Source organism: Alosa pseudoharengus, unplaced genomic scaffold, assembly GCF_046254945.1.
Source record: "Alosa pseudoharengus isolate Yale_2024_CS ecotype anadromous, Long Island Sound unplaced genomic scaffold, YU_APseudo_1.1 YU_APseudo_1.1_scf_20, whole genome shotgun sequence".
In the NCBI taxonomy this organism is placed as follows: Eukaryota; Metazoa; Chordata; class Actinopteri; order Clupeiformes; family Clupeidae; genus Alosa; species Alosa pseudoharengus.
This window is the reverse complement of record NW_027468664.1, coordinates 7,332,654-7,353,268: the sequence shown is the minus strand read 5'-3', so window position 1 is coordinate 7,353,268 and position 20,615 is coordinate 7,332,654. Positions and strand designations below refer to the sequence as shown.

Genomic DNA, 20,615 nt, shown 5'->3' with positions numbered 1-20,615 from the left:
GAAATAAAAGAAAACTTATGACCTTAAACTTATATTTCTAAAACATAAAACTAAAAGAAAGTTAACCATATGGAAAAAAGGAAACCTCTAACCTTATACTTGAAATATTGATTTTATCGAAATGCATATACACTAGTACATAAAACACTAACATGACACTCTGGCTTTGTGGCAGGTCATTATGTAATCTGCAGCTATATTTGAGCAATTTTTGTTCTCACCCAGTAGTATACATATTTTGGACTGGGTGGTATATTTTCAAAATCATGTGTATCTCTCTCTCTCTCTCTCTCTCTCTCTCTCTCTCTCTCTCGATTTAGGCAAGGCAGTTTTATTGACAGTATATAGCACATTTCTTACCAAGGCAGTTCAATATGCTTTACATCATCAGTTGAACTCAGCAAGCATCAGCGAATCATAACATTCAAAATATAATAAAAGTAGTATAATGATTTTAAAAAATGAATAAGAAATAATAAAATATATGAATTAAATAAAAAAACTAAAAACATGAATAAGGTGAATGTAATGAAATAAGTAAGAAAGAAAGAAATAAGAATGGAAGATAAAATAAAAGCACTATTCAAACTATTCATTTAAACCGGTAAAATGAATAAAAAATAAGGATTAATAGTAATAGAAGTAAAATAAGGATAAAAGAATAAAAGTAAGGTAAAATACATTTAAATAAATAGATAAACAAAAATAAAAAATAAACTATTTTAAAACTAAAAATGGAAAAACAAACATGAATAAATAAAAAAGATAAAATACATTTCAATAAAAATGTATAAAAATACAGAAGATCAGCTAAGAAAATGCCATAGAGAAAAAAAATGTTTTAAATCTAGTCTTGAAGTTGTCGGTTGTCAGGGCACTTTGGCAGTGGTTAGGCAGTTGGTTCCACAATCTGAATGCATAATAACTAAAAGCAGCTTCACCACACTTGGTTTGGGGGTTCAACCAGTAAAAGTCTCTCTTGCGATCTAATGGGTCAAGTGGGCATATGATGGAACATGTCTCCTAGATAGTTGGACCCTGTTTCATGCAATGATTTAAAAAACAGCAGGAATACTTTAACCAATAAAAGTCTCTCTTGCGATCTGAGGGGTCTAGTGGGCATAGTCGGGCCCTGTTTCATGCAATGATTTAATATATTTCTATATTTTATATATTTCTTACAGAAAGCCATCCATACATAAACCATGAAATTATATTTTTTACTTTTGCTGGTTTAAATGCATCAAACATAGGCGAACAAGCGATTTACGAAAAACCTTAATGAGAAATGAGCGACAACATTAAATATTATAGAAAATGTATTTAATGCTATAGATTTGTGTAGTGATTAAAGAGATTGCGGAGAAATAGGTGCCGGCCCAAATCTGAGTGTTGGAGCGTGCTCCAGATTGCTCTGTCAAAAATTAACCCTTGCTCTTCTTCTCAACTTTAACATCTCCAGTGATGTTGAAATTAAGGGCCTTCCAGTTGAGGACATTACCAGGGGTGAAATTCAAGTTGTTAGCAAACCGTTTGATCTGACAAGCAGAGATGACATAGTCCCACATATGGACATCAGTCATCTTCCCTACGAATGACTGGTTAGATTTATACCCTCCATCCACACTGTCCTGCTCTTGACCCAGGATGATAGTTGGATTTTTATCCAGAGTACCGTTGAATCCAACCTTCCTTGCACTTGGATTCCCACTGATCCAGACCTGAGACAATCCAGAGTTGGATTCCCAGGTGGCACAAATGGAGTACCAGGTGTTTTGCTCATTTGGTAGGCCCTTAAAATTAACAACTTTGTCACGTATTACCACATCAAAATCCCCTTTATTCCCCTTTCTATAGATTAAGAAGTCATTGTCATCTGCATCAGATGCCAAAGAAAACAGAGAGTAGTTTCGAGCAAGTTGAGTACGGAACCTGCAAAAGAAAAAATACAATGCCATGCCAATGCAATGTAGGGATGGATTTTGTAGTGTACTGTGGAGTACATTTTAACAACAATATATGATGCATGGTATGGAGACTGAAATAAAGTGAACAAAAGATGACTTGCTAGTATCCATAATAATTATATTATAATTACAATTATTGTTAATAATAACATTAATAATAATAATAATAATAATAAAATAATAATAATAATAAACCCAAAGCAATTTTAATAAACAATCATGAATATGAACTGACACAAACCTGAGGCAGACTGTCACAGAGCTGAACCTATTTTGTGATGGTTGGAGTTTGACTCGAGCAGTGTTGGACTCCTTAGGAAAGGTGAACATTTTGCCTGATAGATCTATTCAGAAAACAGTGATTGGAAATAGTGATAAAAATTATATTTGTTAATGTGATGTATTGTGAGAAATCCACATGCTAAGCTTGATGTCATTAATGTAATTGATGTAGTTTAGTTTTTCTCATTCACTTTGGTGAATTTCTTGGACCATCAATATAACACCTCTGAAGGAGAGACATTAACCGGGAACATGAGACATTAACCGGGAAGTCATTCTCAAATTATGAACCTGAACCAATCTCCAACTTGGGGTAGGCCTACGTGCAGACTAGGTGTATTTTTTGCAGCTACCTCCATCCGTTTTACATTATAATCCTATGGAGTAGACCGTGTTCTCAGAAAAGTCCTCGGCTTCTTTTAAAACGTAATTGCGGGCGTCTTTTTATGCAGCTCAGAGCTGTTTTTAAAACACTGTTTTTCCACAGCTGACCAAAAGTGAATACTTTGCATAGCACAAAATGACGCTTCCGGCTGGTTTTTGGAACAAAAACCATGACAGTTTTTTTTTTTTTTTTAACTGAAAAAGAGGTCTGCACAACTTCTCTTGTCAGAAAAAGAGGCCAAGTTTGAACATACCCTTTGAAAATCACACTAGTGATTTTTTGCAGGCTACTGGTTATATATCTGCACCACAATATCCAGTCCTCATTTACACTGCGAAGCAATAGGCCTTATGCACGAAAGGCTCTTCAAGTAGCTAATTTGTTTCCCGTGGAGCGTTAGCTGTGTTGTAACAGCTGTTATATTCTGCTCGTTACATGTTGACTCCAACAATGAAAATATTGTTTGCCCAATAATAACAATATTAGCACATGCATAAATCATTTTACATCTTAATGTGGTGATTCACTAGGTGCAACAACCAACCAGGTCCGTGTAGACACTAATTACATTAACAATAGAGGCAGGTTCAAACACAGCTGGTTCCACTGAAAACAAATGAGCTACCTTAAGAGCCTTTTGTGCATAAGGCCTATTCATATACCAGATCCAGAGTGCCCATGGGACCAAACATTTACATATTGTGTTCTCCAGAGAACCAGGGTTATATTCATAACCTTACATTGTCTTTCAGTCTAATTTACTAAAAATTAACCAATCTGAACACGCATACCACAGCGTCTCATGACATAGACAATGATGGATAGCCTAATGCATTCACACAGAAAGATAGCAGGCTAAGCTAACGTAAACTAGCAAAGTCTAAATGCATGCTCTTATATAATCACTATACATGCTGTGCCCCTTAAAAATATGGATTGATTTGCAAGAGCACCAAATAATTTTAAAATGTCCACCACATGAGGCATTTTGTTTGTTATTTTGCGTAACTTTGCAGTTAGTTAGCATGCTAGCTGGTCTGATACTGCCTGGGGCTAGGCATGCTAAGCTATGCGCTGTCTATTGTTCCCAGGGAGTCAACTCAACTGTCCCCACACTTTTTGAAGAATCAGAATTACGAGTTTTAATGCTTACAAGTCTACATAGCCTACTGTTGAAATGCCCTATGCCCAATATAAGTATTATGCCCAATGATGACTGGTGTTACACTGACCAAGTCCAGGTTGATTTCGACAGCTGAGCACCTTGCAGTACTCCCACCTAGAGTTAGAGTATGTTGTGTAGCACCAGGGACTTCCCTCACCGTCAGGATTTCTGCAGTAGTTTCCTTCAAGGCCTCTAAAATAGTGTTAATTTCGTCAGACGAGACGAGAGGAAATATATTCGACGAGACGATGACGAGACGCCATTAATGTCCTGAGACACTGACTAAGACTAAAAAGACTAAGATACTAAGAAGTTTTCTTTTGACTAAAACTAGACTAAAATGATGAGACTTTTTGTTGACTAAAACTTGACTAACAAAAATGATATTTGAATGACTAAATATGACAAAGACTAAAAAGGACATTTTGTCACAAGACTAAGACTAAGACTAAATTAAAAATAGGTGACAAAATGAACACTACAAGAGCATAATAGCACATATTCTCAAGTTGGAATTACTTCTAAAGCACATTGAATCCTGGAAAGTAAGTACAACAGTGTAGCTCCAAACAGATCTTACTTGGATGGGTAGTTTTCTGGAGTTCGATCGTGCTTATGTGGAGACTGGACAGACCACATCTGACAAGCCTTCCCCGATACCGTCATGTTAACTGTTCCTCGATAAGCGCTGCCACTGCCAGTGAAACAAGTGAGGTCTGGCACTAGAGTTGGAGGCTCAGAGGCTGAGAATGTGACAGAAAAAGAGTTCAAAACAACAGATGTAAAACAGACTATCGAGGAGAGATTAAATAGGCTATACACAGTCTAATCTAGCAAGTAGCAACAGTTTGGAATACGGACTTCCTGTATCTATCAAATCAAATCAAAATCAAAATTTCCAAAGTAGGAATGAAATCATGGGAGTTTTACAGGAGTCGCGGTGCGCTCCCTTCAGTGAGATTGTTAAATGTAAGGTGGCAATCTAATGGCCTCCTTATACCAAACAACTTTGACAAAATTTGGGAAAGATTCTTGAAAGATTGGAGTGTTTTTAGTAAAGCTTGAATAGGTGGCATTAGTTAAAAGACTACAATCTTTCAAAAATCTTTCCCAAATCTTGTCAAAATGTTTTGGTGTAAGGTGGCCATTAGCTGCTTTAAGTCAGAGTCAGTCTTTATCAAATCACATTTCAAATAAATATAACATGTTTGAAATTATTGCAAGTCTTATAGTGCTACCCAGGTGCACGTCATGTGCTGCTTAATTAGTTGCCAGTAGCAGTTGTCAGGTGAACAGAAAGTGGCGCATGTTCCTGCAAGTAGCTACAGTCATCTGACCTCATATAGAACGCCCACAAATTGGTGTGTTCGTCTGATACCTTGTGAATTCTGTTGCTGTTGCAGCTTTGTTCCCTACGTTTTACTGTTGGATGGTAGTCGCGATTGTCTTATTTTGTTGCCATGATCGTTGCATGGATTATTGTCTGCTTGTGTCAAAGCCCGAATAGAGTGCCAGCTCTCCAATTGGGTGGTGTAGTCAAGCTACATTGCTTGTATCACACAATCATGTTGCCAGTTACCCTAATTAATTATGAAACATTAATCCTTTTGTTTTCTTTTTCATTACACAACTTTCACAGCCTTTTGTTACCTCCATCCCAACTTTTTTGATACATGCTGCTGGTATCAAATTCAAAATTAACATATATTAGGTCCCATGAAATAGTCAAACTGAAACTCACTGAATATGAGTGTATGAGAGTTGCAGATTATTACATTCTGTTTTATTCACATTCTACACAACATTACAACTTTTTATGATTTGGGCTTGTATACTATAGCTCTCCTAACCTATGCAAGTTGCATTGGCTACACTTTGTTATGTGTAGTTGTTGTGCATTTATGGTGTGTTGGTGTAGCTCTGCACTTTGCGCTAGTTTGGGAAAAGTATGAAACAAACTCTGTGGAGAGATTTCAGTAGGTGAATCTAATTTGCATAGCATTTTATTTGGTTAAATTTAGTACATTTCACTGAGAAATGTTACCCTCAGTTCAGACCATAGTCATTATCATCATCATTATAAGCTCTTACCGAAGTCAGTGCCCAATTCACTTCAACTGTAGGTTGAGAGCAGGCAGATGCAAGACATACTGTGCAAGAAATAACTGCTTTATTTAATGGCCAAATGTTTAAACTAAGCATAACTCTGCTTTGGCTGCAATCCTCTCTTTTCCTCTCTCGCTCGCTCTATGAGTCACAATTTACACAAATAGCCACACCACTTTTACAAAGGTATCTACAGTCTATGGTGAAGTATCATGTTTTGTTGCCCTATCAGATTAATGAGAGTGGAGACTAGTCTAGTAAATAGTTTGTATAACTAGATGTACCGCATAGCGGTACAAAATATGACCGCCGCTCAGTCCTGTACAGCCGTTCTGCGAAAATAAATCACACTTGAATTTGCCTCCATATTTTACTCCACCCCCACTCTTGAAACTTTTGTGTATGCTTGTTTGGCATGCCTGAGTGTGTGTGTGCGGCTGCACAGAAAGTAGCCTACTGGTGCTGAAAAGTTGAATAGATTGTAGAATAGCCAAAGAAGATGTAGCATTGTTATAAAACCTTTAAAATCTCTAAACATTCACAAGTAGGGCAGTTCATCACAGTTCATCCATTGCAACTGATTGATGAAAGGTAATTTACACCTGTAGGCTACATTGTATTTGGGAAAAGCAAAAAGTATCAGCATAATGTTATTTATGTATTTATTTGTTTGTTTGTTTGTTTGTTTGTTTGTTTATGAACAAAAACTTCTCTGTCAGTTCCATGCCGTTTTCAACAGCTATCAAAAACAAAGGTCATTTTTTGATGGATGGATTTTTTGTGAATTTCTTTCTTTCTTCTTCTACATAAGATTTTAGTCATCTTTAGTTCATGTAATACTTTATTGTCAATGCACAAATTAAGTAACAGTAGTCTGAAACGTTATTGTTAATGCACAAATTAAGTAACAGTAGTCTGAAACGAAATGCTGTTTTACATGTAACCAGTGGTGCAAATAACTGACATGTCCAAATGGGCCTTGATTAAATGCGTCGCTAGACTGTTCAATACACATTTTAACGGGCCAAAGTTGAAGAACTGTTGTCCGTTATTGTTTGTGCAAATATAGGCTGATTCATGTTCCCTTGCATTGTGTAACTGAGGTCCATGGATAGTCTGGCTTTCACCAGACCAAGCTCAATATTTTAAGAAATCAAAAAATAAATAGCGGGCAGATCAGGCTGGGTTCACCCAGCCTAGTCCATGGCACCCGATATTGTTTAATTTTCCGATTTAGATATCCACGCTCTGGCTATTCTAAATGCAAAAATGCATCAGGGAGTTATGACAAAACTGTAACTAACAAACTAGATCCTAATAGAAAGCTGTTAGCTTCCCTAAGCTACAGGTAGGCTTATAAGGTAGGCCTATTTACAACATAAATTGTCAATAGGCTATGCTGGCGACACAAATACAATCTCCTTTGGAAACCAATGGCTTACGCCTTACAGTATCAAGCGGACTTAAACTGCCATATTGTGGCGAAAAGTTGTAATAAAATTCATGCAGCTCCATGAGTTAAGGAAAGCGCGAATGAAGTAGCCACTTCTAAACGGGACCCACTACACAGTAGCTTAAGGTGTGTTGCTAAAGCAACCATAATGAGATGAAGGTGTCATTGTTTGGATACTTCACACACACGTGCTTTTTAATTTCACAGACTACAATTACCAAGCTGGAATCAAAGCACATCGATTCCCCTCTCACACCCTGTACGCACTTATACACAAAATAAACAGGCGTCTCAGTCTCACGCATGTATAGGCAAAACTGTATCAGACCGGTGTAACGTTGGTAAATCTTCCATTGCACAGAATGATTTTTGTAGCACATGCAACAAATGACAGTCGAAAGATAAAATTACAGTGCTGCTATCAATTTGCTTGGTATAACCGCATTTATAGTTTTCTACAAATGCAATCAATCAAATTGGCCTCCATCACTCAACCAACGCTAACGGTAACATTACCTAGGTCCTTATTATGACCGCCGCTAGCGAAGCTAGCGAAGCGGTCATATAGGGATTGTCAAAGTTTTTTTTTTTTTTTTTTTTTTCCCGTCATCTACTTCCTGAAATTTTGGTCAACGATACCCGGGGCACCGAAACACCGGGGCACATGAAATTTGGTGGGTATGTAGCCCCACTAGACTTTTACGGAAAAATTTCGTTTGGTCCCCGGGGGCCACTCCCCCTCCGCGCTGGGCCCCCCGAAACCCAAAAAATGCAGTTTTTCCTAAATAACTACCTGAACCGTGGCACCGAGGATGAAGAAATTTTTATGGTATGTTGGTCTCAAGGGCCCACATCAACTTAGCCCATAATCACTCATTTGTGATTTGCACCCCCCTGGTAAAAAATGAAAATGCAATATCATTCTGCTTTAATCGCCCCTCTCTTCAGTAAAGACGTTCAGAACTGCACCAAATTTTATGTGTATGATTAACCTGACATTCTCTGGGGGTATGCCAAGTTTCGTAGAATTTCATCCATGGGGGGGTCTAAAAAATTAAGTTATGTGTACATTTAGTGACTCTACACTCATTGGCCTGTAGATGGTGGTGCACACATATACACATGCACACACACACACAGGCACCCACATACTATCGGTATTAGAACGGCTGATACATAATTACAAATTCAGTAGGATTAAAAGAAAGCCAAAATAAATATTCATCATCATCATCATGGCTGCATTTCCAGTATTGGCGATAAGTAGTCGTTTGTCCACTAGATGGCGCATCGTTGCAGTAAGACGTAATTTTGTTGGAAGTTAATCTAAAGTGGGTTAGAAAGACACTATGCTTCCTACAAGGACAAGACTGTAGGCTACAGTAGTTTACCGCAGAGAACGTCTAAGGGTAGGATGATTTCTGCATGAAATGTAATTCCCATTTCCTCTTGAAGCCGAAATAAATCTGAGAATGTTTATCGGACATGGTTGTTTTTTACTGCAGGTAGGCTACGTTAATCCTATCAATAGCAGAACGTAGGTAAAATAATGTTACCGTTAGCATGGTTGAGTGATGGAGGCCAATTTGATTATTGATGTATTTGTAGAAAACCATAAATGCGTTTATAGGCTACCAAGCAAATCGATAACAGCACTAATTGTATCTTTCGACTGTCATCTCATTTGCTTATGACCATAACCTAGGCTACTAACAGGAGCTAAGTGAGTTAGCCACAACACGTTCGCTACGTGATGGTTTTTTAATGGAAAATATATAGGCCTAGGCTACCTGAAAGATAACCTGTCTATGATCCCGTGATGATCTACATCTCCATTTAAACCAGATGTTTTAGAGCGCACGTTGAGATGTATTCAGGGCAGGGCTGTACCTACACATATTTGTTGCACGTGCTACAAAAATCATTCTTTGCGATGGATGATTTAGTACCAACGTTACACCGGTCAGATACAGTTTTGCCTATGGCTATTCCGTGAGACTGAGGCGCTTTTTGTTTGTTCGAAGTGCGTGTTTAGGGTGTGAGAGGGGAGTCGATGTGCTTTGATTCCAGCTTGGTAGTTGTAGTCTATGCGATTAAAAAACACGTGTGTGTGAAAGTGAAACAATGATAACGCTTTCATTATGGCTGCTTTAGCCACAGACCTTGAGTTACTGTACAGTGGGTTGGGTTCCATTTAGAAGTGTCCACTTCATTCGCCCTTTCCGTGATTCACAGCTACGTGAAATGTATTACTACTGATATGCAAAACTATTAACTTTTCGCCAAGAGGTGGCAGCTTGATACTGTAAGGTGTAAGCCATTGGTTCCAACGGATATTTTATTTGGGTCGCCAGCATAGCCTGGTGACAATTTGTGTTGTGTAATAGGCCTAGCATAGGGCCTACCTTATATAGCTTATAGTTTGTTAACAGTTTTTTCACGGTTTTGTCATGCAATGTCTATGCATTTTTGCATTTAGAATAGCTCTAAAACCGGGGGGCGAACACGTCGCAGGGGGGGCGCCAGTGCGTGGATATCTCAATCGCAAAATTAAACAATATTTCTATCGGGCGCCTACCATGGACTAGGCTGGGTGAAAATCAAAAGATTGCGTCAAAAGATTGAGCTTAACCATGGACCTCATGGTTGCAAAATGCAAGGGAACATGAATCAGCATATTATTTGCACAAACAATAACGGAGAGTAGCTCTTCAACTTTGCCCGCTAAAATGTGTATGAACAGTCTCGCAACGCATTTCATGAAGGCCCTTTTGGACATGTCAGTTATTTGCACCACTGGGTAAAACGGCATTTTGTTTTAGACTACTGGTATTTAATTTGTGCATTGACAATAAAGCTGAATATAATTTGAACTAGATGACTAAACCTATGCATATGTAGAAGAAGAAACATTCACAAAAATCCATGACATGACCTCTCTTCTTGATAGCTGTTGAAAACTGCATGGAACTGACAGGGATTGTTTTAGTTTAATAATAAATAAATAAATACATTATGCTGCTACCTTCTGCTTTTCCCAAATACAATGTAGCCTACAGGTGTACCTTTCATCAGTCCAGTTGCAATGGATGGACTATGATGAACTGCCCTACTTGTGATTGTTTAGAGATTTTAAAGGTTTTATAACAATGTTACAGATTTTTTGGCCCAGAAACAAATCTATTCACCTTTGCAGCAACAGTAGGCTACTTTGTGTGCGGAATGTGTGCAAACACACATTCCAAACAAGCATACACAAAAGTTTCAAGAGTGGGGGATGGAGTAGAAGATGGAGTCAAATTCATTAATATGATTTATTTTCGCGGAATGGATGTGCAGGACTGAGCGGCGGTCATATTTTGTACCGCTACGCGGTACATCTAGTTGATATTATAACCGCTAGCGACGGTCCCGTCATCTACTTCCTGAATTTTTGGTCAACGATACCCGGGACACCGAACCACCGGGGCACATGAAATTTGGTGGGTATGTAGCCCCACTAGACTTTTACGGAAAAATTTCGTTTCGTCCCCGGGGGCCACTCCCTCCCCGTGCTGGGCCCCCCGAACCGCAAAAAAAACAGTTTTTCCTAAATAACTACCTGAACCGTGGCACTGAGCATGAAGAATCTTTTATGGTATGTTGGTCTCAAGGGCCCACATCAACCTGGCCCATAATCACTCATTTGTGATTTGCACCCCCCCGGTAAAAAATGAAAATGCAATATTATTCTGCTTTAATTGCCCCTATCTTCAGTTAAGATGTTCAGAACTGCACCAAATTGTATGTGTATGATTGACCTGGCATTCTCTGGGGGTATGCCAAGTTTCATAGAATTTCATCCATGGGGGGGTCCTAAAAAAATTAGGTTATGTGTACATTTAGTGACTGTACACTCATTGGCCTGTAGATGGCGGTGCACACATATACACATGCACACACACACAGGCACCCACATATCGGTATTAGAACGGCCAATACATAATTACAAATTCAGTAGGATTAAAAGAAAGCCAAAATAAATAAATAAATATTCATCATCATCATCATGGCTGCATTTCCAGTATTGGCGATAAGTAGTCGTTTGTCCACTAGATGGCACATCGTTGCAGTGAGACGTAATTTTGTTGGAAGTTAAAAGTGGGTTGGAAAACAATGGACCTTCCTACAAGGACTGTTTACCGCAGAGAACGTCTAATAAGGATAGGACGATGTTCACATGAAATGTAATTCCCATTTCTTCTTGAAGCCGAAATAAATCTGAGGATGTTTATCGGACATGCTTGGTTTTTACTGCAGGTACGTTAATCTTATGATATCAATAAGGACCTAGGTAATGTTACCGTTAGCGTTGGTTAAGTGATGGAGGCCAATTTTATTGATTGCATTTGTAGAAAACTATAAATGCGGTTATACCAAGCAAATTGATAGCAGCACTGTAATTGTATCTTTCGACTGTCATTTGTTGCACGTGCTACAAAAATCATTCTGTGCAATGGAAGATTTACCAACGTTACACCGGTCTGATACAGTTTTGCCTACATGCGTGAGACTGAGACGCCTGTTTATTTTGTTTTAAGTGCGTGCAGGGTGTGAGAGGGGAATCGATGTGCTTTGATTCCAGCTTGGTAGTTGTAGTCTGTGAAATTAAAAAGCATGTGTGTTTGTGAAGTATCCAAACACCTTCATTTCATTATGGCTGCTTTAGCATCACACCTTAAGCTACTGTGTAGTGGGTCCTATTTAGAAGTGGCTACTTCATTCGCGCTTTCCTTGACTCATGGAGCTGCGTGAATTTTATTACAACTTTTCGCCACGATATGGCAGTTTAAGTCCGCTTGATACTGTAAGGCGTAAGCCATTGGTTTCCAAAGAAGATTTTATTTGTGTCGCCAGCATAGCCTAGCCTATTGACAATTTATGTTGTAAATAGGCCTACCTTATAAGCCTACCTGTAGCTTAGGGAAGCTAACAGCTTTCTATTAGGATCTAGTTTGTTAGTTACAGTTTTGTCATAACTCCCTGATGCATTTTTGCATTTAGAATAGCCAGAGCGTGGATATCTCAATCGGAGAATTAAACAATATCGGGTGCCTATGGACTAGGCTGGGTGAACCCAGCCTGATCTGCCCGCTATTTATTTTTTGATTTCTTAAAAGATTGAGCTTGGTCTGGTGAAAGCCAGACTAGCCATGGAGCTCGGTTACACAATGCAAGGGAACATGAATCAGCCTATATTTGCACGAACAATAACGGACAACAGGTCTTCAACTTTGGCCCGTTAAAATGTGTATGAACAGTCTAGCGACGCATTTCATCAAGGCCCATTTGGACATGTCAGTTATTTGAACCACTGGTTAGATGTAAAACAGCATTTCGTTTCAGACTACTGTTACTTAATTTGTGCATTAACAATAACGTTTCAGACTACTGTTCCTTAATTTGTGCATTGACAATAAAGTATTACATGAACTAAGGATGACTAAAATCTTATGTAGCCTAGAAGAAGAAACATTCACAAAAAATCCATCCATCCAAAAATGACCTTTGTTTTTGATAGCTGTTGAAAACAGCATGGAACTGACAGAGATGTTTTTGTTTATTTATAAATAAATAAATAAATAAAATTATGCTGATACCTTTTGCTTTTCTCAAATACAATGTAGCCTACAGGTGTAAGTGACCTTTCATCAATCCAGTTGCAATGGATGAACTGTGATGAACTGCCCTACTAGTGATTGTTTAGAGATTTTAAAGGTTTTATAACAATGCTACATCTTCTTTGGCTATTCTACAATCTATTCACCTTTTCAGCACCAGTAGGCTACTTTCTGTGCAGCCGCACACACACACTCAGGCATGCCAAACAAGCATACACACAAGTTTCAAGAGTGGGGGATGGAGTAAAATATGGAGACAAATTGAAGTGTGATTTATTTTCGCGGAACGGATGTACAGGACTGAGCGGCGGTCATATTTTGTACCGCTATGCGGTACATCTAGTTATTTATATTTATTTTATTATTTGTATTTATTTGATACTCATTATCATTTATATTTATAGGCTTATTGTAACAACCAGAGCAGAGAATAAAATGAAACCTATGTTCCAATTCATTGCTTTTTATACTAGTCTAATAGATATTTTGTGGTAGAAATATTGGTACTCCGTATCAGCAAGTACACAAATGCAAATACTCGTACTTGTACTCGGTTTGAAAGAAATAGTATTGGTGCCCCCGCTAGTTATGAACAAGTAGTTTTGACAATTTCAATTCTGATCTGAGTAAATGACAGAAAACTGTAATAGAAATAATTAACAATTTTCCACATGATACTTACCTTTAGAAGCAATACCACAGGCTGTCAGTAGGATGCTTATGATGAAAATCTTCTGCATCTTTCAAAAGGGAACTGAGGAGAAAAAATACTTTTAGCCAATAATTCCTCAAAACACACTTAGAGCACTTTAGTGTTGATGGGTCAAATACTTAACTCTTAATTAATACATCAAAATGATGAAGTTTGCTCAATCTAGAAACAAATGACTGGTTATATTTTTAAAAAACATGCTCACCTTCACCTGTTGCTTGCAGATGTCGCTATGATGACTATAATGATTACTGACACTGTTATTTATTTCTGGCCAGGCAGCTTCTTTTCAACACCAGGGCCAGCAGGGCCGTCCCCTCAAGAGGAGGGGTCAGACGAGTGGTCTGTGCCGTTCCACTGAGAAAGATGGGATGATATGAAATTAATCAAAACAAGCCGGCTTTTCCGAGAAGGAAATTCACGTCTTTTGATGCGTATATAGCATGTACAGTACAATACACATAAATGTGGACTTTTTTCTTTTTGTTTTCAAGACAGTGACATGTACTGTCCTAAGTAAGAGGTCTGTGGAGATACTGTATATTTAGAGGTATGTGCTGGGGACTAATGTGACATCCCTGTCTATTGTACGTTGTAGTGTAGTGACATTGCTTGTTCATTTGAGACCTGTTTTACCATGGCGCCATGTGATCATATAAACAATATTCAAACCAAAACAACTGCACCCTAAACTCAGCTATGACAAGATGATACAATATTCAAAAAATGCAAAAAAAGGTGTGCAACATTTGCATGTATGGTCTGCTTTCTGAGTATGCCTTTGTGTGGCTATATTACCATGGCTCCATGTGATTATATAACCAATATTCAAACCAAAACTGCACCCTGGACTCAGCTATGACACTGTTCAACTAGATAAGTCAGTTTTTGCTCCTTTCCACACCCCATGCCACCTTCTATCCCCTTCCAACTGGCAAACTGCTATTATAATACCATCACAGTCCCAAATCGATCCACTTTCACCTAAACTGGTGATCAACCAGGTCTCTAAGCTCAGATGTCAAATAAATCAATTGTCAAGTACAGTAGAACAGTAGGGCATGTCTAGCTCTCCCATAAAGACTCAGAGTGGGAATAACATGCACCGCTGCTTATCAATGGGATTGCTGTGGAGAGGACCAGCAGTGTGAGATTCCGGGAAGTCCACTTAGCTGATGACCTATCCTCGACCATCAACACCAAAGTAGTCACTAAGAAAGCAAAGCAGCAGCTCCATCCTCTCCAGAGATGGAGGAAAGCAGGTCTCCCCACTTCTCATCTTATCACATTCTACAGGGGACCCATCAAAAGTGTCCTGACTTACGGCTTCACTTCCTGGTTTGGGGGCTGTAGTGCACAGGAGAAAAAGCAGCTGAACAGGATAGTGAAGACAATAAGCATGGTCGTGGGTGCCTCTTCCCCTTGCTGGGGGAGATTTACCACCAGCACTGTGTTCGTAAAACCACCACCATCATCAAGGACCTCAACCACCCTTCAATCACACCACATCTTTTCCCTCATGCATTCCAGGAGGAGGTACCGAAACATTACTGCGACACTGCCACCTCCCCATAAACATACACATGTGTATACACACACACACACACACACACACAAACCTAATGACTCCATACTGAACTGAAAAAACACCCAAGAACTTTACAAACATTGCACTTTTGTTGTGTGTGTGTGTGTGTGTGCTAGTATGTAATGAGTGTGTCTGTGAATTTGTTAGTTTTAATTACTTATTTATTACTGGCTTTACTTAAACGCACTACTGACACCGAAGAGAAACAATATTTTGTTTGTTCTGTATATGTTATTTTTTCCACTGTTTTTATTTTGGGGGCTTTTATGGGGCTTTAAACTTTGACAGAATAGTGGGGAGAGTGACAGTAAGTGAGTAAGAGAAAGGGATTGGGTGAGATTGGGCCACAAAGTCCCTCACTAAGTCCCTCACTAGAGATTAATTCACACTGCAGTTGAGTTAAATAACACGCATGTTGGTCTCAAGGGACCATCTCAACCCTTCCCATAACCACTCATTTGCGGTATAGTGCTACATAGTTAAAAAATGAAAAATCAAAATTGAGACGTTATATATGTTGGTAATATGGATGTAATATGTTGGTTGTAGCTCTGGATGAAGCCGAGCGAGTGGAGCATATTCTGTGTTCAGTAGAGCTAAAACATCGCGTACATCAGGTGAAGTGACAACGACCACCTTTCCAACACATGACCACCTACGGGTAGGGCGGCTGGGACAAACCAAGGGACTTTACATAGACTGTGCGTTAGATGGGGTTCTGTGTCGCGCACTGGTCGACACAGGCTCAACTATATCGATAATGCGACCTGGTATACTCCCCAGCACTTTGTCAACAAGACCACCGGGGTGGGAAGAAACGAGAACACACAGCCCCAGTCACTGGAGAGCAGGCCGAACAGAGGGGAAAGGAAGTGGTGCTAGTGTGTGTCAATGACCAACACCAATTCTGGCTGGCCAGCATTCAGGACCAGTGCAGACCGGTGCATCCGTTGTCTGGACTTGTTAAGCAGGTTGGGGGCTATGGTGGATGTGGCGTGGGCACAACTACGCCTGGACACAGACTCGCTCTCCCACTGTGAAGCAAGACCACATCCGAAGGCACACATATGTGGCACGCCACCTTCCGTGGAGACTGCACAAGCTCTGAAAGAGTTGTGCCTGCGCAGCTGCAAAAGGCTTGATGAGCATCAACAAGGCCATGTACGACAGCTACTCAAACGGTATGTAGACAACTTCGCCACCAGAGATGAGGACTGTACACGCACAAGTTTAGTTCAACATAATATAGACACCGATGATCCCACCCCATCCGACTTCGCTCTCACCGGCTGCAACTTGCCAAGAGAGTGGTAGCCAAACAGAGAATCAAGTAAATGGTGGACACGGAGATGATCAAGCAACGTAGCAACAGCCCATGGGCCTGCAGTCCTAGTTAGAAAGAAGAACCATTCATACCGATTCTGTGTGGACTACAGACGCCTCAATCAGGTAGCGAGAAAGGACTCATACCCCCTTCCCCACATTGATGACATGCTAGATAACGTCTGCTGCTCCAGCTGGTTTAGTTCATTAGACTTAAGAAGTGGCTACTGGCAAGTGGAGCTCACTCTCAGAGCTCGAAGACTGCATTCACTATCGGCCAGGGTAGGGATGTCCCGATATCATTTTTTTTCAAACCGATACGAGTATGAGTATTTACATTTGTGTACTTGCCGATACCGGGTACCAGTGTTGTAGTCAAGTCACTATGCCTCGAGTCCGAGTCCAGGTTCGAGTCCTCAGTGTTCAAGTCCGAGTCAAGTCCAAGTCATTAAAAAAAAATTCCAAGTCAAGTCCGAGTCGAGTCCACTACTCATCCGAGTCAAGTCCGAGTCGAGTCACTATTGATCCACGTCGAGTCCGAGTCGAGTCCCTATTGATCAAGTCGAGTCCAAGTCCAGCACTAAAGTAAGCATAGCCTACATGTCGTTCCATTTTTTTCCATTGCAGATGAAATCCTTAAAAGCAAAACGGACAATCTTCTGTCTCCAAGCAGGGGTGCCATCACTTGTGTGAAAGTAATATTGCCAAATTTCTTGCCAAACCCAATGTGTTGTATTTATTATATCGGAGAGAATACCATACCATAGCTATACCATAGCCTATAGGCCTACTCATAATAAATGAACAATCCACATCCCAATCACACAGGCCATTAAGTCACATTATGCTGTTACTGACTGCTGACAATTGTATAGGCAGTAGAGCTAGATGAACGTTGGAGTAGGCCTATTTTGTAAGAGGTAGTGTGGATCATAAAAGGGCTTTTTTTTTTATTCTGGCTGTTAAATAGCCTACACAATTTTAGCGCAGTTTGGGAGGGACAGAAACAGCAGGGCCCGTCTTGGTAGCTTCGTTCTGACTCCCGTGACGTGAACACTGGCTACCGGCAACTGCATAATTATGTTATCACTTCACTGACACTATGGAGACATATTTCACGTCAACAATAGAGATGAAAACTAGCTTTAGGTTAACGAAGATGTAGATCATCTGCCTAATTAATTTATTTGTGCAACAGGCCACGTTCATTTCAGCGAGATGAGTGAAATAAATGTTTTTTTAAGCTGCCATCGCCATACTATTTGCTACGATATTCACCTGTTAGAAATAGAACACGTTGCTATTTCCTTTTTTTTCGTGCAGTGGATTAGGCTATCAAATCGCTCGTTTGAACAGTAACAGTAATCCAGTTCATTCGTGGATTTAAATATAGTTGTTTCTGGCCTACCCACGAGAGGTTCAGTTTGTCAGTTTCACTTGAGCAGACACGTTGACACTACATGGACACTCTACTAGGCAATTTAATGTTATGCTTCTATATTTTATGACACCAAAATTAAGAAGTATATGCTATATCTTGATCGGGAAAACGTTTAGTTTATTTTTCTTTCATCCGATAATAGCCTGCTGCAAATTAACAGACAGAAGCAAGGCAGGGCACGCCCCGAATGAAAATGAATGAATGGAACCTCGCTTCTCGCGTCAGTCAGTGAAAACACTGTTCACCAAGTCACGATGATCAGCTATCCAGCAGCAGTGTGTGTTGTTTAGCCTAGGCTGAGTGTAATCTTAGGTAATGTTATGTCATGTATGAGAACTAATATTGCCTGGCAATAGCCTACTACATATCTCCAGGCACGTTGGTGTTAAAGTTAACGTTTGCTTTGCATGAACATGATGTGACTTGCGATGTAGCCTACGACAAGAAGCAGTAGCCTAACATTCCCTTGAACTAAAATTAGTATTACAAATAATTTAGAAATTAAAATCATATAGCAAATTATAGCCTAATGACATACTACAATTATAGCCTTATGATATATTACCAAAAAAAGTCGAGTCATCGCTACTGGCGCCTTAATGCAGGGGCTTACCTGGGCTTCAGCCCAGGGGCCTCGACCAATGAGGGGCCTCCTAATAATGATAATCAATAATAAACGGCGTGTCTGTATTCGCGGCGTCATTAGCCTACTCTGGAGCTAGCCTAAATAATTGAGCACATCGCACTGCTCTACAATTATGCTACATCCATGCAGAGGCCCCCTTTGTCTTCTCCAATTCTAAAGTGTAACAACATGTAACAAAACGTAATAAATCCTAACGGGTGTAGAGGAGCTAACTGACAAACTTATCATACAAACTCTGGAGATAACGTGGGTAGGATTGAAGCAACGATAAACGAATGACGTGGATTCCTGTAACTGTCCATGAAAACAGAATGCATAGCAGGTAAATATCGTAGCAAATAGCCTGGAAATGAAACGGCTTTAAAAACATGTATTTCACATGTCTCATTGGAGTGAACACAGAACATGGGCTGTGGCGCAAAGAAATGAATTGGTGATCTGCATCTCCTTCACCAACAGCTAAGTTTGTGCTAACCCATTCGCACATATAATAGCCTATGTTATGTTTTCTCCATTGTTAACGTGAGATATGTCATGTAGGCCTACTGTAGTGATAATGCATGTTCACGTCACATGAGCCAGCTTGTTCTGTAGGCTAAACGTATTTCTGTCCCTCCCAAACTGCGTTAAACTGGTGTGTTAAGTAGACAGAATTAAAAAAAAAAAAAACTCCTGGGGAACCCCCCGACACGACAAACACATGCACTTTTGAAAAGCTTTTAAACGTCCATATGTGTACCCATCTTTTAACTTAGCCTACAGCCAGTGTTGTAAAAGTTCAACACTTCTTTTCGTGCAGTAGGCTAGCCTTTTTGATAAGCGATGTCATGGGTTGGCTGACGTGATTCGAGGACTTTCTGTTCCTGTTTATGTAAAGGTTTTACATAGGCTCAATAATGATAGGCTGCATGTTATTAACCAAAAGCGCACGCTATGTAAATAGGCGGGGCAGGTATCATTTAATCATAATTGATATGTGCGGTTGGGGGGGGGGGGGGATGGGGGGGGCCTTAAAAAACATATAGCCCAGGGGCCTCGGGTGGTATTAGCGCCCCTGGTCATCGCGAGTGCGAATGCACGAGTCCGAGTCCAAGTTCGAGTCATCCGTGCTCAAGTCCAAGTCAAGTCACGAGTCTCTAAATTTAGCTAATGACTCGGACTCGAGTTAGAGTCTCGGACTCGAGTACTAGCCTACAACACTGCCGGGTACTGATACCAATATTTCTGCCACAAAATAGCTAGCATAAAATTGCAATGAATTTTCTTCTCTGCTCTGATTGTTAAAATAAATAATAATGAGTATCAAATAAAAAGCAGGCTATTTCAAATAAAAAATAAACACACAATTCTGTCTAAAACAAGCGGACACACTGGCACTGTGTCCATATCTTAATTAAACAAATGATTAACTAGACTATTTTGCACTGTCTCTCTTAAAAGTTCAACACTTCTTTTCGTGCAGTAGGCTAGCCTTTTTGATAAGCGATGTCATGGGTTGGCTGACGTGATTCGAGGACTTTCTGTTCCTGTTTATGTAAAGGTTTTACATAGGCTCAATAATGATAGGCTACACTGCACGTGATCAATGCCTCGCTAACCTCCGGCACATTTCCAACAGCGTTCAAAATGGCCCGGGTAACACCGTTACTTAAGAAAGCTTCTCTCAACCCTGCTCAAGTCGAGAACTACCGCCCTGTCTCACTCCTGCCTTTCTTATCCAAAGGCATTGAACGAGCAGTCTCCAAACAGGTCTCTGACTTCCTTTCACAGAACAACCTTCTGGATCCAAATCAGTCTGGGTTCAAAAGCGGCCACTCTACCGAAACGGCTCTGCTGTCTGTAACAGAAGCCTTAAAAGAAGCCAGGGCGACCGCTCGGTCATCAGTA

General features: G+C 39.9%; 1 protein-coding gene across 1 annotated transcript; it reads right to left on the bottom strand.

Moving 5' to 3' along the window:
* Positions 1–1,224: 1,224 nt before the first annotated feature.
* Positions 1,225–13,972, bottom strand: LOC143136567 (C-reactive protein-like). The gene is made up of 6 exons (XM_076297282.1): positions 13,936–13,972; positions 13,701–13,772; positions 4,380–4,542; positions 3,867–3,991; positions 2,209–2,311; positions 1,225–1,932 (listed from the first exon to the last, which is right to left on the bottom strand). Exons 2-6 carry the CDS (start codon positions 13,756–13,758, stop codon positions 1,425–1,427), a joined length of 957 nt encoding a protein of 318 aa, XP_076153397.1. The 5' UTR covers positions 13,759–13,772; positions 13,936–13,972; the 3' UTR covers positions 1,225–1,424.
* Between the last annotated feature and the right edge of the window lie 6,643 nt (positions 13,973–20,615).

Bases quoted from the DNA above. Each gene is read 5' to 3' on its own strand.
- LOC143136567 (XM_076297282.1), bottom strand. From the start codon at position 13,758: ATGCAGAAGATTTTCATCATAAGCATCCTACTGACAGCCTGTGGTATT. The intron at 4,543-13,700 runs GTAAGTATCATG...TCACATTCTCAG, and splicing joins CTGTGGTATTGCTTCTAAAG to CCTCTGAGCCTCCAACTCTA. The intron at 1,933-2,208 runs GTTTGTGTCAGT...TTTCTTTTGCAG, and splicing joins TCTGTGACAGTCTGCCTCAG to GTTCCGTACTCAACTTGCTC.